The sequence below is a fragment of the Triturus cristatus genome, chromosome 8, assembly GCF_964204655.1.
Source record: "Triturus cristatus chromosome 8, aTriCri1.1, whole genome shotgun sequence".
NCBI lineage: Eukaryota > Metazoa > Chordata > Amphibia > Caudata > Salamandridae > Triturus > Triturus cristatus.
In genome coordinates this window covers 1481621912-1481638974 of record NC_140591.1, presented here as the reverse complement: position 1 = coordinate 1481638974, position 17063 = coordinate 1481621912, and the positions used below count along the sequence as shown (strand labels likewise).

At 45.8% G+C, this 17063-nt stretch overlaps 1 protein-coding gene across 1 annotated transcript in view; it reads right to left on the bottom strand.

Annotated features, from left to right (window-relative positions):
- PPME1 (protein phosphatase methylesterase 1) overlaps positions 1-16763 on the bottom strand; it is a 252908-nt gene extending 236145 nt beyond the window's left edge. The window contains exons 1-2 of the mRNA XM_085623336.1: positions 16108-16763; positions 6995-7088 (exon numbers count right to left, since the gene is read on the bottom strand). Coding sequence (XP_085479462.1) covers positions 6995-7088; positions 16108-16202 — 189 coding nt within the window. The 5' untranslated portion in view covers positions 16203-16763. The remainder of the gene's footprint in view (positions 1-6994; positions 7089-16107) is intronic.
- Between the last annotated feature and the right edge of the window lie 300 nt (positions 16764-17063).

Here is a 17063-nt window from a genome sequence, read left to right as displayed (position 1 = left end):
GGATTTTAGATTTGTGCGCACTGCCAGCACGATTGTATGCAAGTCATCTTCTTGTGGGTCTCCTCCATGCTGAGATTCGAGTTCAGGCTCACAGCTAGGGTCCATAGTGTAGGTGTGGAGTTCGTTCTCAAACGTACGTTTACCCCATGGTGTATGCCAGTAGTGTTTCACACTAGAGAGGGAACAGGTTTATCCTTGCGCCATGAGGTGCTGCTGGCAGACTGCACCTGGAGGCAGGGGGGGGGGGGGGGGGTACATCAGGGTTTAATCTACCTCACAGCCAGTCCTCTCACGCAGCAGGACTCCAAGTGGGACAGATACCAGCGCCCAGCAGCGAGGGATTCAGCAGCAAACGGGTCCCATCCTCAGCAGAGAGTGGGAGTACTCAGGACCCCGCCGCTCTGCTCCACCCGCTCCTAGGTCCAGCACCTGCCTCCATCCCTCCATATGGCCCGCAGCGACCCCGGGTCCAAAGGGCTCACTCACCAGGGAAGGCTACAGGGCGGAGTCCCAATGTCACTTAAGGACCCGCCCGCCCGCACCCGCACACACATACATGCTCACGCAGCCCCAAGGGACACAGTGGGTACTCACAGTTGGCTGAGAAGGACACCGGATGAGCGGCTAGGTGAGCTTCAATGGATTGCAACGTCTCTCCTTGATCCACCGTACAGCTTCGCAGGGTCACAGGCAAGGCCCAGCATCCAGTGTTCAAATAGCGATGGTTCTGCCCTGTGGTGCACACAGCTTCGGGGGGATTAGGGGGGCATGTGGACCAAGTCACGCCTCCTGCCGATGGTCACCAACCGACTGTTTGGATTACGTCGAGGTAGGCCGCGCCAGTGTCTCCGGGCCAACCACAAGCCACACAGGCCAGCAGCTTCAGCGTGGTGCGGCGCCTGCAGCCACAGTCTTCGATGCAGCACCGTCAGCCACGCCCTCTCCACCCCGGATTCTTCAGGGTGAATGTCTGCTATGGGGTGTCGGAGTAAAGGGCAGCAGCGTAGTGCGCCCGATGTCTCAGCCGGGTCTGTCTCGGATCGATCTGGCCTGCAATTTGAGCGATGCAGAGCTTTTCGGCTGCAGTCTTCAGTGCAGCTCGACCAGCCACATCCACTTCCCCCCAGACTGGTCATGGCATATGCCTAAACAGGGGTAGCGGTGGCCAAATGCAACCAGTGATACGGGCTACCAGTTACGGGACATTCGGTCACAAATCAAGGCCACAACGAGGTGTACGCCCATAGCCGCTCCAGAGAGTTTCAGGTCACAATTCACTCTCCAATCGGCTCTGCGCAGCAGGAGGGAGCTCGTTTTGACCACTGCGAAGCGCGGCATGTGGCTCTGGTTGTTTAAGGGCTTGATCGCTCAGTTTGGTAAAAGGATAATTGCAAGACATAAAGCCCGGCCAGCAGAGCCTGCTTAACAAGCGGCCATTTTGCTGCTTGTCCAAGCCACGCCGCCCAGTCTTTTAGCATTCCTGGAATTAAAGAGGAACCTTTGCCAAGGAGAAGAGATGGAGAGACTGAGGAGAAGTACTGCCCTTGCTGTGTGCCTGGGGTTGGCCTGCAGTTGCTGTTTCTGCCAAGGAAAGGAGAAGGACTTTGCTGTGTGCTGTGTCCCCTGCTTGAAGGAGATCTCCAAGGGCCTGAAGTGAGCTGGCCTCATGTTCTAAAGTCTCAGGGACACAAAGACATCAACCCCAGCTCCCTTGAACTCTGCAGCTGTGAATTCTAGCCTGCCAAGAGGTGCCAGTGCCAGTTTTGGGCCTCTGGAAGTTGTTGCTGTTTGGGAGCTGGAAGAGAGAGAAAACTCAAAAGAACTACAGAAATCGACGCATTGCTCTTCTTGCGGCTGTTTTCCGAACGCATCTTCACAGCGCTAGAAGAAGTTCTTTTTGCGAAAACCGTTGCAGCACGTGTCGTCACTGCAAGAATCGACACATTGAGGGTCCGCGGCTGAAGAGGACCGACGCAGCGCCGCGCAACGCCACCGCATCGATTGCCGAAGCATCCCGGATTTCCTCGCATCGTACCTGTGCGGCAAGTTCTTCCGACGCATCACCTGCGGAGCGGAACCGGCAGGAAAAATCGACGCATCACTCCCCATACAAACCAGAATTGACGCAACCCTTCCTCTGCGTGCAGCGAGACGGTCACATCACCTCCTCAGGGTCTCCGGAGTGTCGCATCTGTTTGTTTTCCGACGCTGCGGCTGTTTGGCTTGGTGAACTTTGACGCAACTACAGGTACTTTGTTGAAAAGTCACGCATCCATAGTTTTCTATGGTACAAGTTCTTAAAATCTTTTGAAAGTTATATTTTTAACTGTGTATGTTGGATGTGTGTCGTTTTGGTCTTGTTTAGTTTAGATAAAGATATTTTATTCTTCTAAACGGGTGTGGTGTCCTTTTGTGGTGTTTTCACTGTGTTCCTGTGAGTGCTGGTACAAATACTTTACATGTTGATTTTGGGATAAGCCTGTCTGTTCGTGCCAAGCTACCAAGGGGGTGAGCAAGGGTTATCTAAAGTGTGTATCCCCCTTACCCTGACTAGAAGCAAGGGTTCCTATTTGGACAAAGGTACCTACATCTGCAAACTAGAGACCCCCATTTCTAACAGGGGGTTTATCAGGGACCGATATATTGGAAAGATCCCTGAAGCCCGAAACTTCAGAGGCCTAATACTTCAAAACTGGCTAATCAAGAATTTTGGATGACAAGTGAACTCAAAGAGGATGAACGGAATCCACTAACTTACAGGCTCAACCAATCCCAAATGGAGTGTGGCTTTAGGGTCAGTGCCCAATGATACCTAGGTCTTATTTGAAAAATCCTGATATCTGAATGGCATCATGAAAGTTTCAAAAACAGTTCTTAGTGCAGAAAATAACATTGTTCCGGTTAGCACTTAAAAAGGTACCACACAATATTTATTGCGTTCTAGTTCTAACTCTCAGAGCAATGAGTGTCGTTTGGCAAATCTGCCAGAGTGGATAAACATGCGTCGGCTCCACATAATTTTCATCACAAATAAAAGAGCAACAGCCACACCTATTTGGATTGGGATTTTAAGGCTTTAGGGTTATATAAGATTTCAGATGGTGTGCTAGGATTCCTAAAATGACCTTGATATTTTTCAAGGTTTGTTCTTTATTGACTTTTCTTTTAACTCAAACAAATTAAACCGGATTACTGTAAGATTTTGCAGTGGCTCTTGGGACACAGAGGAAATAGTTTTAAAAGCATAGAAATGTATGAAGCTGTGTCAAAGAAAAGAAAGAACGCGAGACAGCACAAGAGAAAGACGGAGGGAAAGGAGAGAAAGAGCGAGAGAGCAAGAGTGCTTATTATTTCTCTATTCTCAACAGCAGGAACCAGTCACACATTTTTAGCTTGCTGTTAAAAAGTCTACAACATCCTCCTCTTGCTAGGAGACAAACTGCTGCTGACGACTCAGGACAGAAAGCAACTTCTAAACATTTCTTTGATTCGCAGCTAAGAACGACACAATAAATACATGGAAACAAGATACAAACCACCATGTAAATCATTTTGGAAACCTTTGCAATAATCAAATCTTACTATAGTATGCACATAAAAGTACTAAAAAGAAAAATGCCAAGTATATGTTTACAAAATAATATTTTGGTTGTTGTCTTTGTACAGTTGGCCAAGGGTTCCTTTTTAAGACTGGCTAGAGAGCTTCAGCGGTCTACGAAAGCTCATGTGATAGCCAACGAAAGAAGACGCGGCAGTACTTTCAGTGTTGAGTTGCGCAATTATACATTTTGCACTGATGTTTTTACATGGCGATTGTGTCAAAAAGTCCAGTTCTTCCATCTCGTTTCAACACCAATTAGTGTCTCATCATTCTCTCAAAGCACCAAAGGGCTCTGACCCCCTAAACCAGAGGCCTGCAGCACCCCCATAGGTCATTCTTTCCTGCGGAAGACAACGCTGTTGAAGACACTGTCATTTTCCATGATTTAAAGGAGAACCAGTGCAGAGACAACTGCTGAAGTGGCATCAGGCCTCCAGCTTCCACTTCGGGAGCGCAGCATGAGGAGCAGCTCTATGCATCTCTTTTTTTTTTTTTTAAACAGATTTTATTGATTCATTATACATCCTGCATTATTAACATGAGACAGGATAATTTCCCAAGCATCAATAAATGACTTCTCCTCTTTTACATGTAGTATCAAATATGCTTGGAAGAAGCTTCACTGTTATCTCCACTTCCCCTTAGTTAGCAGTTCTAAGATAGTCACGATCTATATCCCCATCTGGAGGATCCAGTTCATAAGCGTCTCTGCAAGGCCTCGCTCCAGCTCTATGCCTCTCATGAGACACTGTCCGGAAACACCCACCCATTAGAAGAGTTTGGCAGAAGTGGCAAAGGAAATTGTGGATTTAGGATACAGCAATACTGCACTGCTGATGCAATACTCGAAATAATGTTGGTGCTTGCAGTGTACTCTGCTGTCCCCTTTTCTGAGTGGCCTGAGGTGAGCAAGACTTGCTAAGCGGGCTGAGTGGAGAATTATAAGTTCAACACGCAGGGAATCTTCGCATTCTGCTTTCCTGCTCTCAGGTTTTACTCACTCATAGGACAGAGGCCCTCTGATAGCCCAGCATGTCTATGTTTACTTCGTCAGGCAGTTTCTGAGTCTGTGAGAGTGGAAAATATAGGTTATTAAGTCAGATTCAGAAAAGTGGCAGCTTCCGTGCAAGGAGGCTGCTGACTCTGGTCGGTGCTATTCCTTGAGACCATGGGCACAGCAAATGCATAAGTTGGTGTTTCTCCTAATATGTTCAATAGCCCAGGCAACTGATGTGGGCTAGCGGGACTTTGTTTATGCTTCGGTTGCTCTCTGGTTATGGTGGCATAATCTCGCCTCCTTGACACTTTCCTACTTTGAATCTCCACTCGTGTACAGTGACTGAAGTCTACCCTGAGCTGCTTGGGCATCACATCTCTGAACTGGTAGCAAAAAATCATAAATGTTATCAAGTTGCTGAGGCCTTATAGATACATTGATGCATCAGTCTTATTTGCCCTGTGCAGACTGGAAACTTGCTCACTTCATGATTTAAAGTTTTGTGATTTTTTCTTTAATGCCTTTTAAAGACAAACTTGTGACAATACAATGCAAGATGGTCAGATACAGTTTTTTGAATATTTAGGCAACATTCACGAGTTATTCTACGAAAGCCCTGTTAGCCTGCAGTACTCTCATGCATGTAAAGGCTGATTTGTTTTGTACAGGCTCTTGACTAAAGCCTGTTTTCCCACCACCGAGGAGCTTATGGGGAGGGCTGCCTATGGATCATGCTGGGTAGGTGTCTCCATTCTCCAGGTTGATGTAATCCTCTGGCATTGACCACCTAGCCTCTTGCCCCTGTTGCTGCCGGGACTTCTGCTAGCAATTGAGAGGTTCAGACATTCCATGTACTTGTGGCATGCTCACAGTTTTTGGGTGCCTCTAGTTGGTGTTTGGGAAAACAGAGTCTTGGTCTAGTACCCTGTTCTTTTCTGCAAGGATAGGATTGATTTTAAGCGGTGTTCCTTCCAGCATATACTTCAAGTATTTCTTGAATGCTAGTAGTTACAGCAGACTAGTGTAATTCTAGTTCCTTTCCCTGTACCACTGTAGTATCTCTCAGTCTCCCGTCAGCGAAAGAATTAACACCTAGAAATCACCGACATTAAAATGGCACACATTCAGCTCTGTCCTAAAAGGTCTCGGACCGCAGGGCTGTTTAAGCGGATGTTCATTCCTTCCGATTGGAGAGGTCCTCTGAACGTAATTTCATTTTCATCTAAAGGGGTGCTTCTACCACATACCAAACTGGCTTTCATCGCTCTAGTCCTGTCCTGTGCTAAGCAAAATCTTGCTGCCTATGTCCATAAGGACTGAGAAAGAGTTCACCAAATCATCTAGGAGTAAAAGTAAAAATATGGCTATTCAGATATTAATAGCTGAGAACAGAACGCGATAGAAGATGTGTGAAAACAAATGTGTTCCTTTGTGAAGCACTCTGAGCGTGTCACGTTACTCTGGTGCTGCAAACAGCATTACATCATAATTATCCTTTACATCCTTGATCTTTACACCCAAGAGAGAACAATGGTGGCCGTCTCAATATTTTTTCAGTTTAATCTTTTTACTAAACAAACGCGAATGAAAACAAAAAAATTTTACAAATAGCATTGCTCTTTTGTCTCCAATTATTCTAAAATTTGCTCTCAGCCTCTTTTTGCATTGAAGAAAAAAAATCTTTCAAACAACTTTACATATTGCCTGCAGCTCCCAGACAGACGATACAGACTGGATGGTACGAAGAAGGATGTAATGCTAGAATACCAGTGCCAGCAGGGAGCATCACCTCATCAAACGCTGTGGCCTAGGAAGAATTTTTCAAATTAAGCAAACATCCACCCCTCAGATTCATCCATTTTATGTATCTTCATCCTGCATACAAACCATTAGCAGCATAATCCGAGTGAAATTGTATGTTTTCTCTTCACAAGAAGCTCTCAATCTTTCAACTAACATTGCTGATGTTTATACCCTCCATTCCAGCAGCTCATTCCACAAGTCCATTAGTTCCCCCCATCTTGTAATGGTGCAACCAGCTGCACGTGCAAATTGGCGAAACAAATAAGAAAAAGGCAAAGTCAAAAAGATCTGTCTTTAATGTGCTAACACATGCAAAAACAGGCACACATGAATGATCATTGCATGCATTGGCACATTAAAGCCAACCTTATTGGCTTCTCCAGTAATTTGTGTCATGGTTGTTACATTTCCGGTGCTCACCTGTGTGCTCTCGAGGCATGGGCATAGATCTATCCTAACAAAATGAAATACAGGCACAAACTATCTTACAGTATGTATCTTGTACACACAAACACGCTTCTTTACATTTATAGAACGTGCAGACATAGTGCCAGTCATCACAGCGCCAAGACGAAGCCGTTTTCAAAGGATATATCTTTGCCAGTTTCATTTTCTACAACAATATCATCCATGGTTTCAAAGTACTGGCTCCAGGGCACAGGGGAAAAGTCACGCTTTCTTCCAGGGCTGCAGAAAGAAAAAATATATATATATTTTTTTTAAAGTAAACATATTAATCAAGTAATCCAGAAGAAAGGAACTAACCAAAAGCAACCATTTAGTGGTATTTCTAGACAAACGTCGACCATGAAATCAGAGAAACTTATTTGCACTGTGAGGTGATCTTGTGGTGGCACAAAGCACCACACGAATCAGCCAACATAATCTAGCAATGCACCTCGACATCCTAAACGGGGCAATGCACAGTGTTTCTCAAACTGTGGATTGTGAGACAATTTTTGGTGGACCGCAAAAGTTAAAGCAATAAATACACTTTTAAATTCTGTGTTTATCTTGTCGCAATTGCCTTGCTTCAAAGACAGAGGCCATATGTCAGGCTATGTCTCCTGACATACTGCTATTTATGTTTTTTTTTTTAACATGGACATTGGTGTTTACAAACTCCTCTCACTTTTCAGTCACAGAAAGAAAAGTGAAGTGAATTATGTGACAATGTTGCTGGGGTACTGGAAGTATGAAAGGAAAGGCTGTTGGGTGTCATTTTCTGTAACACGCAACAAAATGTAAATATCTGTAAATGAACTGTAAACATTCAGCAGTTAGAAAAGCAAAAATGAAGCACTTTTTTGTAATTCTGAAGTGTGATGGAAACAAAGTTTATTAGGATAAAAACAAATTATGGCACTTGACTTTTACTGAAACCCGATTTCCACACATTATCATTTGTGTGCAATGTAGTTTTACCAGTAAAAACTGCAGGTCTGTGCACATTTAGTGGCCAAAGGAAAATGTGCTTTCTGTAAATGACAGTGTGCTACCGTGTGATGCTTTAGTTACATAACAAATAATTTGCCCACCTCATGTCCATTCATATGTTAGTAGGGTCACATAAGCTTGTCGTTCTAAAAAGTGAGTCTTGGTTCTAAAATGTTTGGAAAGCACTGCTCTAACACATTGCAAAGAGAGCCTTTCTTTTCTTATTTCAATACCATCAATCTACTTTGAACCAAAATAGACATGTGCGCCTAAATAGCACTTATATGCATACCTTTTAAAAACTACATATGCATTAAAAAAAGGAGGCGGTGAGAAAGAATTGAAACCCTGGAACTCCTGCATCTCAAATTCGTGCTTGCTCATCTTATATGAGCTATATTTATTTTAACAAGCGCAATGTATTCCTCACAGACACCCAGGGCAGGTCCTCGGTTTAGGACTTCTGTAAAACAGAAGCAAAAAAAGTGAGGAATTAATAGTAGCAGAGAGCGGGCAGGGAACTCGTAACCTGAAGAATGAGCATTGTAGAACTCTGTGAGGATACTACATTCTCTGAAAAAACACTAACGTTAAAGGGGGGGGGGGGGGGGGGGTTACGGTTGTGACTAAGTGTTGGGGGCAAAGAAGGGAGCGAAGGGTAACGAGCGGCTAAAGTATCCAATAAAATATATATCTCGGACCTCAGCAGCATCCGGAGGCATTTGGGGTTGCCGTGAAAGTTCTCACCGAAGAAACCCCAAATCCCTGAATGCTTTATCATTTGCTAACATGTAAGACTTCACACTCAACGGACAGTGCTTCTGGTAATCGAGGGACGGGGCATTCCGTTTTCCTAACCTTGCTGGAGTGTGGCTGTTTCCTGCATACCACTTGATTGCGCTCTTATGGAAGTTTTCAAAAACGTTATTTTTATTTTCGTGGAAAGTCTTACTCTGCCCCATGTGCGCCTGGTTCAAATGGGTAGAAGTGTAGAAACTCCAGAGGAGCCTGAGAAAGAACTTGCCAATGTTTAAGAATACTGAGTGGGTGTTTACTTAATTTGCATAGACAACTCATCGTCTCCCGATTACACCCACTTATATCCCCAGCGTTAAGAAGTGCAATCAAGAATTTAACAGATTGAAGGCCACAACAGCGAAGTGTCCCCGTCTCCTCGCATCCCACGTCTAAGGCAGGCCCGACACAAAGTGTAGGAGGGTTGAGGGGGCTAGCTCGGACCAATTTACAAAGGCACTGTGCTTTAAACTGTGAAAGGGGGTGGGGTGCCTTACATTCGGATGTTTCAAATGCGTCAATTCCACTATTACTTTAACACCTGACTGTATGCGAGGGCAGCCGTTTTCTGAGTGGGTTGCAGAAATAAGAAATGGAGTAATAACAGCAAGCGACAAGTCAAACTGTGATAATTATCTAGGATAAACTGCTTTTACCGGAAAAGGGGGTTACGCCAAGATTCAAATCTGCGCTATGTTTAGTTGCACCCCTATAGGGTGATCAGAGTTCGGGGAAATCAGGGAATGCCTCGGTCACGAGTGCTCCAAGAAACAAGCATTTTCAATGCAATAGGTCTCGCATTTACGAGAGTTTGAGCTATTGGCATTGTAAATGACAATGCCTTTTATTTATGTGTTGTTTTTTAAACAGATAAATAAAAGGCATTGTCATTTACAATGCCAATAGCTTAAACTCTCGCAAATGTGAGGCTGATTGTATTGCAAATGCCAGCGCCCATGCTATAAAAAAAATTAAAAAGCATTAGGAGAGAGCATGTCCTGCCTGCTGTGCTGGGAGCCTGTAATTAAAGCAAAGCCTACCAAGTAACAACACTCCTAACAGGGGGTGTCACCATGGGAAGTTACAAATTGAGACAAGGTGGTACTAAGGAGGGACTACTAAGCCTATTGAGCAAAGAACAGCCACAGTCTACAGTGGACAATGACACAAGCCAATTAAAAATGTGGGCGGAGAGGGGAAATACGCCACACCCACCCAGGAGGGGAACACGCCACACCCACCCAAGAGGGGAAACACGCCACACCCACCCAAGAGGGGAAACACGCCACACCCACCCAAGAGGGGAAACACGCCACACCCACCCAAGAGGGGAAACACGCCACACCCACCCAAGAGGGGAAACACGCCACACCCACCCAAGGGGGCCTGGTCCAACATGGCTGCGGCTCGGTGGGGCTGTCAGAGAGAGTTGTGAGGTGACGAGCACTGCCAGAGCCCCACGCGCCCTGCACCTCTTTAAAAGCAGCTCCACATCCGGGCCGGGAGGAGACCTGGGAGGGCAAGAGCTGCCTGGGCATGCGCGGTACCTGGAACTTTTCGCCCGCATTCTAAGTTTCGAGTCAGCCTGGCTGAAGTGTCCGTCTGTGGTGATTGTGCCTGTGTGTGAGTGAGGTGTGCTGTCTGTTTGTGCTGTGAGAGCAGGAAGTGGGTAGGTTTTGTATCAATGTCCACCGGCCCCCTCCAGGCGCCTGGCGGGCTTTGTAGTCGGAGGTCCGTCTCGCTGTCTTTTCCGCGTAGGTCTTTGTGAGGCCGCTGGAACAGATGAGGCGGGCCCAGGCATCTGCTGAGAAGGCTACTTGTCTTTCTCTCACAAAGGAACGGGTTACCGGCCTTTAGTGTTCGCTCGAGGAAGTAGGGAGCATAGCGCTGCACACCCGCCGACCGACTGTATAAGCAGAACAGCTCGACGATCAACGGTGCTCCATTTTATGAGGGAAATGCGAGAATTGTGGCTCCACTGACTGTGGGGGCGTGCAGCTCAAACGCCTGATTGTTATATGGAAGTAAATAACATATGCCCGATGAGGCCCATTAGGATTACTCCACCCCCCCAGTTCCATGAATGCAGCCCAAATGTGTTAAACCCTGGCCGGGAAAGAACCCGAGCGCAGGCCTGGCGAGGACCTATGGTGTAGTGTTGTGTAGCATTGCATTCGTCGGGTTTCGATTGGGAGAACTTGCATAACAGCTTGGGAAACGTGACCCTCGGAGGCTCTAGAAGAGCGTTTTTCACCCCCAGTGGGGGAAGGGTGGTACGAACAACGCAACCCCCAGGCGTCTCCGTTGCACACTGGTGTTCTGATCTCCCTGGCTCGAATGGCTTACTCGTGTGCATGTCTTAGCCCACGAGCAGTTTTATGTTACTCACAAGGTTATGGTTTCCCAACTCCTTTCAAAACGTGTTCAAGATCCCCGTTATTGGTTTAGTTTGCCTGTAGCAAGTAACTCCTCAGTTTATGTTACGACTGGCTTCCGTGGTTGCTGCCTTGTAAACTATGTACCAAGTGTTCAGCATTCTTGTTGTGGTAGTGGATCAGCACCATCTACTCTGCCAAATCACCCCTTTTGGGTTACACGCCAGCGAACCCAGTGTTTAACCTCGCCTCAGGTGACTGAGAACACGTACTTGGGCTTACCACCTGTTATCTGTCAGTCACTGTTATTTTAGGACGAATGCCTCGATGCTAGGAAGGGGTTGTAGATTATCAGATTCGCTTTCAAATTGCCACTCTTGCTGGAGCATTCGTAGTGATGGAGAAATTGGCTGGATGCCTAAGCATATCAAATAATGGTGAGTGGTTGCTGTGTGGTACTGCAGACCGTTCGTGGAAAACTGGTTTTTTTCACGACAGATAATCACCCAGAGAAGACACGTCGCATAAAGTGCATGCGGAAACCACTACTCTGGGGCAGGTGCATGTACATTTATTTTGTAGTGCTGCAACACCCATAAGGACAGGAAACACGCCACACCTACCCAAGGGGCTCTGGTCCGACATGGCTGCGGCTCGGTTGGGCTCTCAGAGAGAGCTGTGAGGTGACGAGCACTGCCGGAGCCCCACGCGCCCTGCTTTGTGTTATGGCCCTATGCTCTGTTTGTGTACGGTTAGGTTGCATAGAGGGATTTTGTACCCTTAATGTTACGTGAAACGCGCAATAATGATGCAGTGCACCAGCTGTTAGTGTGCAAAGATGGTATCGAAGGACACATACAGGAGCAGCGGTTTAAACGAGTGCTAGACTAACGAAGTGAAAAAAAAACAAAGAGCACACAAGAAAGCGACAAACACAAGCAGTTTGGAAGGGAAACAAAACGGGAAATGGAAACAGCTGTTTAAAAATTAAAATCTGACAAATGCAAAAAAAACAAGTTAGGACTATTGGCTTTGTCAATCGTTGTTAGTTGCATAAGATAAATTAGCAGTAACTGTGGCTTGTATATAATATTGAAAAAGCATCCACTTGAAGCCCTAGTGACACCACGACAATGTTACTGCTCCTGAGTTTCAAAAAGAGGCACAAGAATCCAGAGCAGACATGGCGAGTAAGTTGGCTGAAGAGGTGGGGGTGGCAAATGGTGTTCACGGGCGCTTTGATGTCCTCAGTGGCCGCGCGGCTCACTGAAAACATCAAAGTGCCCGCGAAATGTAAGTGATCGCAATCGCGATCACACTTCAAAGCGCGGCTGTGTGACAGGCGAAAGTGAAAGACGAGTGCTTTCAGGCTGCCAAATGGTGCGCGCGCCCGGCACACATGCACAGTAGTTGGCGGCCTGAAAGCACTCGTTTGCACTTCCAAAAGTGCTTACTATAAGTCTCGCCAGAACAGCGCTAAAGCGCTGTCTCAGGCGAGACCTAAAAACTGCCCGGTATCAGTAACGGCACAGCAGAAGGGCTGCTGATCAGAAATGAGATGCCTGGAGTTACATTCGGACTCAAAGGCATAAACAGCCAAATGTTCGCCTCTAGTCCTTGCTTAACTCTTACAAACCATCTCTCTTCCAGGAGGGACGGATGAAGGGATCAACTGTACGACACCAATACTTCAGGTCTGAGAATGCATTGCTGGGATACTGAAAGCCTAGGACTGGAAACAAGTTGTCCGTGTGACATGGAGTTGTAATAAGGTACATGTTTAGAGCTGCATGCACCCAGCGCTTAAACAGCAATGGTATTGCCTGTGAGGACCGAAGTGCACCGTCAGAGCTGGGACAGTCACTGTGAAATTACAGGAGGGGCAGCAAGCAGAGCTCTCAAGTTTCTCAATCCTTGAGTAGTTTGCCCAGTCCAGTTTTTTCCTGGCATTCTGAAATGTATAGCCCTGTTTATCGTGTCATAGAATTAGGATCGGGAGCCCATAGACATCAATTAGGTGTGAGCTGAGGTAGCAGCTGCTACCCCCAAACTTGCTCTCTCAGTAATCAGGAAGGAAGAACCAGGCCAAAAAGAACCTTGTTAACTTTTCTTCATGTCCACTACTTGCCCTAAGTAGCAACCTAAACAGCAAGTAAAACGTTGATGTATCAAAATCCTCTAAAACTCAAAGAAATAACCTTTACTTGATGAGCTACTCTCACGCCACCGGGAAAACTTGAGAGTTTTTTATAAATATGTACTTCGGTGCAATGTCAAAGCTCTTGATGGGCCTACATGAAGCCATTACGAATCGCTCAGGATTGTCAGTGGTTGTTGGGCAGTTCTGCAATGAGCGAAATATAGAAGAGGAAGAAAGATGCAATCAAAAGGTATATGAAGCCATGTGAAACTGCATACTCAGAACTGACTATCACCTATGGCTTTTAGACTTTTTAAAGGATTATACACTTTCCTTTTTTACACCATTCTCGCTAACTCTTCTTTGGATGGGTAAAACCCAGTCACTGCTAGAGTGAGTCAGGCATGTTTTTAGCAAATGAATGGACATTCTGTTGTAAAATATGCTACTTCGCCACAGTATTTTAAATAAAATTTTGAGTAAGAACATCCCTTTAAGAAGGCAGACTCACTCGCCATACACAATCTGAGGCAAGTATTTACAACACTTTCAAAGACAGCCCCTGCAAGTACCCGGAGCTATGTCTGCCCTTTGTCCTATTTTCTTAGAGAGAAGGAAGAGGCAAAACACACAAATATTTTAAACATGCAGATAGATGCACACCACAGAAAACTAAACCAGAACACCTTCACCGAAAAATAGTGATTTTAGGGTCTCTTAAAGAAATAATGCAAAGTCACACTTCTTTGTCAGGCTAAAGTGGCTGCCACTGTGCCAGTATTCAGTGACAAAAGAACCATGGTCACAAATCTATGGCAGGCCACTTACAGCTGTTGCTTTACTCTAAGGTGTCACTTCAATTAGGGGATTACTGGAGCTCAAAATAGGATAACATGCACAATGATCCTGCTGGCAATACCTCACTTTAGATGACTAGATCTCTTAAACGACTGATCAAAGTCAAAGGTTTCAGTTGAAGTGTGTACCCACAGGACACATGTACCCACTGCCTACAATGGTGTCCATTTGCAACATGGGAGTCAGAATTTAGGGATAGTTTCCAATCGGGTCTTTAAAATCATGTTTGAGAAACCATAGGGGGCACAATGATGGCTTTAAACCAACAGAATCAGGGCAACCACCATCAGTTAACAGAACACTATCCCAAGATCTAAGAGGAAAAGGAAAACCACCGATCTTGTCAATCTGGAATGACGGGATATTAATGGCCACTATTGGCTGAAGAGGACCTTGTTGGAAGAGGCTCAATTAGCAGCTATTTGGCACTAAGGTAGAGGGAGCTCATGCTTACACATGTTTTGCCTAGCGTTTTGTTGGGACTTAAATTGGGATAAGTATCATGGGTGTACCGTCGGCCACGCACGTAGGCGACTGAAGAGGACAGGTGAAAGCTGCTAAAACTACAGGTACTAGAAAAATAGAAATTGTAGGCTAAATACAAAGAACTCATGGCCCTCTATTGGGCTACTTGTATGGTATGAAGAACAATGTGGATGGGAGATGTGCAAGAGTTAGGAAGTTATAGGCTAGAGAGAGGGGCACAGAGGAAAGGTGCAAGGAGATAAGAGAGGTCATGAAAAGTGTTGCAAGTGGAGCAATAAATGAATATCCAGTATAAAGAGCGACACATAACAGATACTCCAAGGAAAGTTAAGTCCCAACTGTCCTTGCAGAATGAACACTACGCATTTTAGCATACTATCGCACCGCACACCATCACACATCATCCATACTCATATTCTATAAATCAGTTAAACAGCTATACTCTCATGGGAACACCAACAATTTGAATCTGTGTAGATAAAAGATAAAGAAAGAAATAACTAGGTACAACGATGCCCTATCAAAAGTGTCGGAAGGCATCACCACATTTTATAGCCCCAGCCCACAAAAGCTTAACACAGTCTATTTGGAAGAAGGGACATAGAGCTGTAGGTTGGTTGCAGAAACATCATTGATTTGAGTGGGTGTAATTCTGTTGTGTGGTTAAGGAAGACCTGGCTCTTTGGCTAAACAGATCTGCTCCGCCCCCCCCCCCCAGCGCCCTGAGACCTTCACAGGTGAGTAGCGCGCTTACAATTCCCTGATTAATTGACTGATAAGGAGAGGGCTACTTCCTAGAGATGAAGAGTTACTATCAGTGTCTTAAAAGGGCAGGTACTGAGCAGCTGCACTTCTTTAATTTTAAGAGGAGAGTACCTGCAATTCTCAGCGGAGGCCAAACACTTGTAATAGGTGAGTACCAGCACTTCTAAGCAGTAAACAGATTTAATTGAGTACCTACATTTCCACATTTACGTTTCAAGCACAGGAATCACCATTACTCCCTCCAACGCATGCCTGGTCAGGACTCTACACTTTAAACACAATATATGAGAGTGGACAACTCCGTGCAGTAACCACCTACGAGAGCCATGATCATAAATATACAATGAAGGGGGGGCACAGCTGCTAAAAGCGGCCAGCTTTCCGAAATCCTTAAATTGCGCGCCCGACTCACACTTCTTCATCCATTACACTGGGAAACGCTGTCACGATAATCACAGCACACTAGTCACCGTGCACCACACGGAAACACTCCCCACACACGATCAAAATCAAAAGACAGCATACTTCAAACTACACACCCTGCTCGGCGTATCGTGCTAGTGCTACCCATGCAGGCAGCCTCACGTGGGGGAGTAAAAGCTATATAAATGCAGCAATACAATATACAGGTTATTTAGCCTGAACCCAATCTAGGTGGACTTTGCTGATGGACAGCTGAATCACACGTAATAACAACGCCTACTGCGTTAATCTGAACGTGACACAAATACGCTTTGACTCGGCGTTTACGGAATTAATCATCAGTGACACCCCGCATTAATTCACCCGTCCCTCCCCCTCCTACGGGCTGTGCCCAGGTGTAGTTGTAGGCTCGAAAGAGTTCACCTACCCCATGCGCATCTTCGCCCCGGGCTGGCCTCCTCCGGGTACCGGCGGTCTGGAGGGCAGCCGGCTCGTCTGTAGCTGCTTCTCCAGGGCGGACATGATAAGGCAGGTAAAAAGAGTTCAGCCTAGTTCCTGCAGCACTCTCCACCTGGGACAATTAGCAGGTGGGCAACTGTCCGCCCCACTACCCCTCTTCAGAGACCGCTTGAAAGGCTGAGAGAAGAGGCTGTGCAAGAGCCGTCACCAGACCAACCCACCCACACTCAGGCCACATAAACAGAAGACGGACAACTGCAGAGAACGAATTGACATGAAAGACGACGGACTAGAATTAAAATCTTGTTTTCAGGTGCAGCAAGCTTGTCGGACATTTATCGCGAGCGAGGGCCATTTTCAAGTCAGGCAATTTATTTTTCAAGTTCACGATTACAATGTAAGTATTAACGTGCACGTAATAAATATTAAAATTGTATTTTATGAAATACATTCAGAGAGTGAATTATCTCATGGCATTTTGTACACGGTCCTAATGCCGTAGATAGAGTACCGCCACGTCCTAGAAATACTGCAACAGACAAAGCCTCCGAAAATAATAGTGACGTCATTGCGATGTTTCCCACTTCAGCATGGATAGCCATTAGCCCTGCGTCTGTCACCAACTGTAGCTACCTCAACATTTTATGATTGGTCAACGAGGCGGCGCAATTCCCGGCAATCAGCGCGGTGGTTTGCGCCTGGGATGTTGGAACAGAAGTGGTGGTATAAGATGCGCAGGTACGTGGAAACGCTGGGTGACATCAACGGCGAGCTGCAGTAGCTGTGCTTCTAGCCTTCAAACAGTACAGCTCTTATAGCAAATAAAGCTCCCGCTTAACATCAATGTTTGCTAAAATCTTTGTTCAAATACACTAAATAATGGTGGCTGTTATATATATATATATAAAGGAAATTTTCATGTAT